Consider the following 8967-nt stretch of genomic DNA (forward strand, 5'->3'; position numbering starts at 1 on the left):
GTTTAAGAAGTGATGCATCAATGTGTCAGCCTAATTAAGTGTCAGTTTTATATTAAGAATAATATAAGTAGTTCACATACTTGCTAACATTTGCATGTCTATTCTTGTCTTGGCCCGCAACACATGCTCACAATGACTGTTTAGTCAGCCATTTAAAGCAACATTATGTTGAACTTGGCATTTCGTCCAATTTCAGAGTGCGATGGCACTGTCGTGAATACAAATCACAGGTCTATAACAATTTGTCAGACGTATATAAAGTTAAAGGGGCTCTGTGACTATGTGGAAATTCTGTGTCCTGCTGGAAGTTGATGTTAGCTACCGAGAAGAGGCGCTCGAGGATGGGGCCGTTCTGCATGAGTACTATTGCTTTTGTTATTTTAACACCATTTTGCTATTAATGCGTGTGTAACTTTACTTGCATTGGGATATTCTGAGACTGTGGAATTAACTTAAGCAGGCCATATGAATTATCTTCAATATAAAAACATCAGGGTAACATGACGTGCTTTGTAAACCATTGGTTAAGCAGTTGTGTAGTGTAAAGTTGCAACTGATGTTTATAATTGCTTAATGAGGGGTTGATAAAGCATTTCATTGATTCTCATTCTCATCTTGACTCTTGACTAAATGGTCTTTTTCCCCCTCTATAGCACAAATGAAAAACATACTGTCTATCAGGCTATAGATACAAAGATTTATACTCGTTGATTTTGGTCTTTTCATGGGACTTTTTGACAAGACTAAGAAACCTTTTAAAGTGTGATCGTTAGTTTGATTCTCTTACCTCAAGTTGTCTTCTAAATCTGTCTCAGGAAGTCTGATACGCCTCGATAAATCATCTTTATGTTCCTGACAGGGCGGGAAAATTCCAATCCGCTGGACAGCCCCGGAGGCCATCGCCTACAGGAAGTTCTCCTCCTCCAGTGACGTGTGGAGCTACGGAGTGGTCATGTGGGAGGTGATGTCTTACGGGGAGAGACCATACTGGAACCTCACCAACAGAGATGTGAGCACGAAAAGTTAACATAATTGACACTTTAGTGTCATTTCATTGCAGACGCTGTAGTCTCATCCATGTTTTTACTGTACATGTGCAGGTCATCAAATCTGTTGAAGAGGGCTACAGGCTGCCTGCTCCTATGGGCTGCCCTGCTGCTCTACACACACTCATGCTGGACTGCTGGCAGAAGGATCGCAACGAGAGGCCACGCTTTTGCCAGATAGTCACCGTTCTTGACAAGCTAATCCGCACTCCAGAGAACCTGAAGTCTATGGAGACACTCTGCAGGTGGGTGCGCCACTGAATGGATCCATAGTTACAGCAAAGCAACAGGGATGCATTGTGTCACATGCTGAGGACTCTTTTGATTTAATTTGGCGCGACAGTTCGCCAACATTTAATCAAATATTGGTTCATGTGATTAGCGGATTAAGCTGCAAATCAAAGCAAGGCACCGTCTGCAAGGGGCTGAGAAGATGATCTCCTGGACAATATATGGTGACAGACTGTTAGGCTACTAAGTAACTGTCCTGGTGTGAGAGGCAGAGTAAATCCAATCTCATCCAGCTGCTATCAAACATGAGCACAGTGGGATAAGGTGGCAGCATAAAGTTTCCCTTAAAGTTCTCTGGCAGATGAAACGAGCGGTCGTGTTCGTTTTCAGATAAGCTCATCTCTGATAGACGCGTCCTACGTTAAGTAAAAGTCTGCTGTGATATTGACATTGATCCGCGGTGAATCTGTGAGCAGCTTGAGAGGACACCCAGGCTCAAACTGGACCAGTGTAAATTGCTCTGTTTAGATCCCAGGTCCTACAGAGTCAGTGATGCATGGCACTGAGCATCAGTAGGTAGAGGCAGAGGAGTAGGGGTATTAAGGATTTCTCCCTGTATTAATCTACCCAAAGCAGCCATCCTGCAACCACAGCAGTCACCTCTTCTCTATCATTTTAACTGCTATTGATTTCCTGCCTCAGCTACTAGCACATTTCAAAGCGCCCCTTTCCCCCGGTCGCTCTGCCTCTTGCTCACTTTTTGACTCTTTTCTTGTTTTCGGACTTCGTCCAACTAATCTTTTTGTCTGTCCATTCATCCTCCCCTCACTCTCTCTCTCTCTGCCTTTCTATGGCCATCTGTCTCTCTCTCGGCCGCAGTTTAAACAGTCCTCCACTGATGGAGAGAGCTATCCCAGACTTCAGTAGCTGTAACTCAGTAGACGAGTGGCTGGACACCATAAAGATGAGCCGCTATAAGGACCACTTTGCAGCGGGGGGGTACCACACACTGGGACACGTCATAGGCATGAACCAAGGGTGAGTACTGACCATGATGGAGAGTATTGGCGAGCCATTAGCTGCTGGACTCCACCAGCTCAAAGAATCCGTAGGGTGCACACTTAGATTATTATAAATCTTCTCCAAGTAAAAACAAAACTGAGCTGAATCAGTTTGACTGTCTGTTTCTGCATCAACCATTTATTTTGTACCACCTCCACAGTCCCATCTAACAAGTTTCTTCCACTGAGCTCAGTCACCAACACATCAAACCCTCCTACAGTATATATGTGAGGGTCATAACCATATTTCTCTTATAATGTGAGAGTAAAGAACTTTGAAGCTCTTGCAGCAAGATGTGAGTTGTGCCTCAAATAAAAGCTGATTAACAAACACAGCAGGAGTCTCAAATACTACCAAATAATATAATAATTTGTGACCTGTGCTAATGGACCAATTATTGTCCTGGCCAACTTTCATCATTTTTCCAATAGTTGGTATCTGCGTCCAATTGCCAATTAAATAAATTAATCTAAAAATGCGCTGTGTTGACTCTAATGCAGTATCCTCTCTGGATTCAACACTCTATCAGATTGGTTAAACATCCCAAATTATAGCCTATATATACTGAGTAATCTAAACTAGCAACTTAAGTTATCAAATAGATTAAGTGAATTCAAGGTGTAAGGTAGTAAGGAGTAAATTACCTCAAGATTCTACTTTAGTACAATACTTGAGAAAATTGGTATCAGTATCAGTGAAACAATATTGGTCGGTCCCTACTCTTAACAAATAAAGGCTGGTTAAACCCTAACCCTAACCATAACCCTGCTTGCATGGGGAGTGACAACAGAATAACAATATGCCCTCCAAACTGTTTCTCTGAATTTCTGTTTTTAACAGATGTGTTGTTACTGTCACATTTACCACAATAACTCCAGTTGATTCTGCCATGCCGATTCTTTAATCATCATTAAGATACTGTTACTAAAGCTCAACAGTTCCTGGAGCTATCTATTTCACATTAAAATTGGAGTCGTGTTTATGACCACCTGACCAGTATTCAGTTTCTTTTGGCTCTGTTTTTGGTCTCTACCAACTCCTGAGGGAATCATCAGACTCTTTAGCTGCTAAATGCCTCACAATCTCACCAAGATTGAATGCTGTATGGTGCTGAGCTTTTTCTCTGAATAGCTGCAAGCTGCAGTCGAACACAAAGATATGAGAGCGGGGAGTGTGAAGCCAAAGAGTGAGGCCGGACACTGAAACAATGAGCTGAAACTCACTTTGAAGCTCCTAAATGCCTCATGTGTTCTAAAATTCTGAATTCCTCAAGTCAATAGTAACAAATGGAAGATGCGTTGATTTTGCGTCAACACAAAATAACATCAGCTGTAAATTTAAACAGAAGCTGAGTAATTAATGAAAGCTAAATTTGCTTAAATGTTAAATAGCCTCTAGTTAAGGCCATCATGGATCATTAAAACTCTTTTTGCGTAATTCTACTCATGTATGTCTTGCAGGGACATCCAGCGGCTCGGGGTGACGCTGATGGGCCACCAGAAGAAGATCATGACCAGCGTACAGCTGATGAGGGCTCAGGTCCTCAACAAGAGTGTGCCGTCTGTGCACGTATAACTCCAACACTGAGGATTCCTCCTGCTGAAATCTAGAAACTAAGGCTTCTACAAGGTCTGAAAGGGACTCCTTGGAATTTAAGATGATCTGATCAATGGGAGAAGAAAATATAAGGGAACAGTACAAGCCTTTTTCCTCAAGAAATTGAAGAACAAAACGTGAAAGGTTTTAACTATGGAGCAAGTAAACATGACTTCTTTGGGACCTTTCCGACCTTTCATTTCTTTTACTATCCGATTGCATTTTCTGAGTTTAAATGTCTTGTTTATAAATGAAAGACTGCCTTAATTACCACAAATTATTTTAATTTTATTGTCTACATAGAGAAGATAATTTATCAATCATGAATTTATCAGAGAAATATGATTTACTGAACCGGGCAATAGCAAGAGTACATGGAGTGATGTAGAGGCTGGGGGGGCGTGGGTGTTTTCAAATGTTCGGATGACACTCGCTGCCTTTCCTGCAGCAACAGCTCGAGCAGAAGGAGGCCCAGAATGAGGCTCGAGTCAGAGAAAGTGGAGAACAGTGAGATAGGGCTCACCCGAGTTGCCAGATCGTCTCCACAGTGGAGAAGACCTATTTCACCCCAGGCTATTAATACCAACAACAGGCACATTTCTCTGCCGCCCAACCTTGATGAATGACCCAAGGAGAGCCCTAGAGCCCTCTGCCCAGTTCGAAGCTGCGTGACGCACAACTACTATACTTGGAAGATGTGTTTGATTCAGTTACAGTGCACTTTATTCTACAATATGTGTTGGGTAGGCTTTACAGTTGTGTCACAAATCTCCTCTCAGCCACAACTGGAGCCACAATGTTGGTCTGCTGAAGAATTAGCTGTTTTAAAATATTACATAAATAATGGCTAACTATATATTATAAAACCCAACCCTCTAAAATGTATTAGTGTTATAAGTAGCTCGCTCATGAGATTTCTTTTCAAATTCTCATCACTGTGCAGTAAACAGAAACGAAAATGTGTAAATTACTTACAGTATGTGTTCAAATAGCATACAAACTAATATCGGCAATTTCACATACTGTAATAAATACTACATCTGATGCATTTTCAGTATATTTGGGGATTTCTTGTTATACCTCCTTTTTTAAATTAACTCCAAATGCACTGCTGTTTAAAATGTTTTTTCAATTTCAAATCAGGTTTAAATGTATTGCAAATACTGTAGATTTTAAATGCACTTCAGGTTTTGCAGGTACCTATATCGGTTTTGATTGTGGAAGTTAATTCTTGATCTTGGGAATATTACTTTGATAAATTCATCTTAAAGGAGCAATTTGTAAGATATGGCCTGAATTTAGCTTTAAAAACATTTAAAATTGTAACGTACATTTTCAACAGAGCGTGAAGAAACAAGAGTTGATTTGATGTCAAATACTTTGCTGCAGAGAGTTCTACTGAAGTTAGCATGCTAACTAGTTATCCCCGGCCTGACCTTACTCCTAATACCACTTTGTACCAGCACATCCAATAGCCCCTTAGGTTTTAGCAAGGAAGATATATGCCAGCTTTTCACTGAAGTAACCTTCTGTCTTTACTCGGCAGAAGAAATACCAACACAGTCTTGGTTTGTCTTTTAACAATCACCTCTGGTTTGGTTGCGATAGAAACGCAAGTCACTGACTACGATGTAAAAATATTCCGGGTCAACACCCCATTTTAATAATAATAATACTGGATTGGATTTGTATGGCGCTTTTCAAGACGCCCAAAGCACCTGACGGGGTTCCAGGTTCCATTCATTCACACACATTCATACTGGAGGTGGTAAACTACAATAGTGGCCACAGCTGCCCTGGGGCAGACTGACGGAACATACAGCAGTCATACACATTCACATGAGGTAAGGTGGGTGAAGTGTCTTGCCCAAGGACACAACGACCATGACACAAGTGGCAAGGGCGGGGATAGAACCGCCGCCCCTCCTAACATTGGCCAACCCGCTCTACCACCTGAGCCACGGTCGCCCCACATTTTCACCCACGACTCTCTCCCACTCTTCCACCGCTGCAAGCCTCTCGTCGTGCCGTGTCTTTTCGTCCCTGAAACCATAGTCCTGGTAAAAGCTGCTGTAAATCACCTCCACACTGTTTTGTGTCTTTAAATTGACTCGGTCTGCCTGTAGGTGTCCAGCTCGGTTCATTCTCTAGCTGACAAATTCAGCTGAGCTGAGCCCTGTCACCCAAGGTGGACACTGGAGACAGGTGGCAGCATTGGTGATGGTGTTCATTCCTATGAAAGCGGCTAAGTGGTGCATGAAACCAAAATACCTTGACTTCCAGGGGAATGAAAATACCTTGCTCTTCTGTCTTGTGCAGCCTACAGAGCATGCGCCCAGCAGGTTGCCACGCCCCAAAAAATTTTGCTTTCGTCTTTCAGATGCTTCTTTCGCAATTTGGGAATGTGGGAACAATGCATCATGTGACGATGGTAATCCACCGTTAGGCCTCTACAAAAACTGGCTTCAAAACCTGGCTCTCTTCCTGGTAGCTAGGTTTTGACTCCCCCTGTGATCCAATGCCCTGATCCAGACAAACTCTAGAGCCATGAGCTAATTAAATATACAGCCAAGGATAGCTAGCAAAGAGCAGCAGTCAGTTGGTCTGGTGATATGATGCCCCCTATGTTTTTGGCTACTTTCAAATTCTGGCTATATTTTATAAATTACAACTTTAACTAAAGGTTAACCAACCTTGTGTGTATGACTACTTGTCATCAGGTGACCAAAGTTCCACAGTCATAGTAACGTCATGACAACTGAGGGAAGTTGAAGAGGTGGTAAAGAGTGTGAGATGTGGTTCAAGTTTCCAGAAAAAGCTGGTAAGTGAACCTGAGTGAAGATTATTTAGTCAAACTCTTTCAGTTCTATTGTTTCTCTAGTTCACATATATTTGAAACTGCTAAAAAAAAAAAAAGTTTAAATATGTTCTTTAATATATCACAACAAATAGCCTGCATCTCAAGGCACATCATGATAGCCTACATGCTTTTTCGTCTACTTTCAGAAACAAAAATACATTCTCATGTAACCTCAATTCTGAATGCATTTGGAAGATCCAATATATCGAAAATGTATTTGAAATGTATGATGGCCAAAACTTACATCAGCTAACATTTGGTTGTAGCTTTGTTTGTCTCCTAAGTAGCTGGCAGCTAGCTTAGTTTAGCAAAGCAGCTGCTATTGATGTTGACTGACAACTAGATGCTATTTCTAGCCTCCATTACATTAAGTAGTGTGTGAGCCAGGTGTACAACAGGAGAATGCTAATAAGCCAAGCAGATATTGATTTATTAGCAAACTGCTGCTAAAAAGTCTAATAGTAGAATCAGTCAGATGTGGTGGTGAAAGAAAATATATGTAAAAGAAGGCGGCACAAAATATCTTTCTGCTGAATTCTTTTTCTGTTCTTAAAATCATCTGTTTACAATGACTGTCTGAGGCCTGCAACATGGCTGCCAGTGTGCCACAAAGCGCCCAGTGTGGGCTTAACTTAATAATGGTCTGTGAATTTTTATCAAAATTGATCCTACAGTAGCCCGTAACTGCCAAACCTGCAAAATGTCATTTTTATAACTTCAAATTTCCCTGAAATTATAATCCTTAAATTTCCTTAAATATTAACCCGATATAAATATATTGTACATCTTTTTAGCTTTCAACCAAAATTAGATATATTACGGTGGATAGTCCACTATATTCAAGTTTCACCATCTTCTGAGTACTATATTGCTGGGAGGGCGTGTAACATCGGAAAGCACTCTCATTCTCTAAACTAATTGGTACAGAAGCTTGTCTATTCGGTTGATGTTCTGGGATCAACATCAGCACTAATACTATTTTAGTGCAAATATAATGTTCCTCAGAGTACTTATCTGAACACATCTTTTGTGTGAATGCTGGGAATATCGTACACATAAGCTACACAGACTGTAAAATAAAGTGTTACTTCTGATTAAATGTGAGTACACTGTTTGCCTCAGTGTTGATGAAAAGGTGAAGAACATGTTAGTCGAATGTTTGTATCTAAACGCTCTCAACAGTACATAATCAGCCCTGATTTATACCCCCTCTCTGTGCCATCAAGAGAATGTCTTTTTTCTTGTGCACCTCAGTAGGTTTTCCTCTAGATGATTGATGTCAGTTTTTATTAGAGAATAACCTCATGTTATTTCTTGAATATGTATCATAGTGGCATTTCACTACTGGTTTCAAAGGATTTCTCTTTCCTTTAGGATGCTTTTGAAGACACTGGACTTGAACTGAAAACCCATATTTTATAAAGTTAGGATATGTTTTTTGCTAGATGAATTGATTTATAATGTATACAGCAAGTTCAGTCACTGGAAGGAAGAAAAAAAACAACAACCGGATTTATTCACAATTTATTATTTATTCATTCTCATTTGTTTTCCAAATAATACAACTCTGAGAGGTTTTATTGCAGTTGATGAATCATCCTTGTTGCTAATGATAAATGTGCAAACTGTCCATAAATACACAATAAAGGAACGTTTGTCTGTGTGTGACTGCAACTGTGATTTTCCGACTATTTCTAATACAATTGAGAGCTGATGTCACATTGCACTTCAGGTCTGAGTGATGTTGTTGTTTGACACAAACAAAATAATCATTGCTTTGTGTTTGTTTAAAGCTGCATAGATATATAGTTGTTATATTAATGTATCAAATGATTGCATTGGCTAATGTGAAAGGTTTTGCTCATAGTGACAAACTGATGCTGAGAATAATGATTGAATCAGCTGTTCTTGCATTTTCTTTCACTTGTTTTAATTTTCTGGACCAGATTGTTCCAATCAACCGTTTCTAGAAAAGACAGGGTGCTGATTTGATAAATGTAATGTACACTACTTTCCAAGCACCAAATGGCATTTGTTAGCAGCTAGCTAAAAAAGGTGTTCTAAAAAAGATACAGCAGAAGATTAGCTCCGTATTTTATTAAGAAGAGTGAAGAGTGAAGAAACCTGATGAGACTTGGACACAAACATGAATTCTAATGATATGCTAATGCT

At 40.3% G+C, this 8967-nt stretch overlaps 1 protein-coding gene across 5 annotated transcripts in view; it reads left to right on the forward strand.

Moving 5' to 3' along the window:
* Window positions 1–8469, forward strand: part of epha8 (eph receptor A8) — a 125838-nt gene extending 117369 nt beyond the window's left edge. For all 5 annotated transcript variants that reach the window (XM_030420554.1, XM_030420550.1, XM_030420551.1 and 2 more), the window contains exons 17-20: window positions 860–1009; window positions 1101–1291; window positions 2157–2315; window positions 3800–8469. In XM_030420554.1, the coding sequence (XP_030276414.1) occupies window positions 860–1009; window positions 1101–1291; window positions 2157–2315; window positions 3800–3914 (615 nt within the window). In that variant the 3' untranslated portion in view covers window positions 3915–8469. The remainder of the gene's footprint in view (window positions 1–859; window positions 1010–1100; window positions 1292–2156; window positions 2316–3799) is intronic.
* Window positions 8470–8967: the final 498 nt, after the last annotated feature.

Source organism: Sparus aurata, chromosome 6, assembly GCF_900880675.1.
Source record: "Sparus aurata chromosome 6, fSpaAur1.1, whole genome shotgun sequence".
Lineage (NCBI taxonomy): Eukaryota > Metazoa > Chordata > Actinopteri > Spariformes > Sparidae > Sparus > Sparus aurata.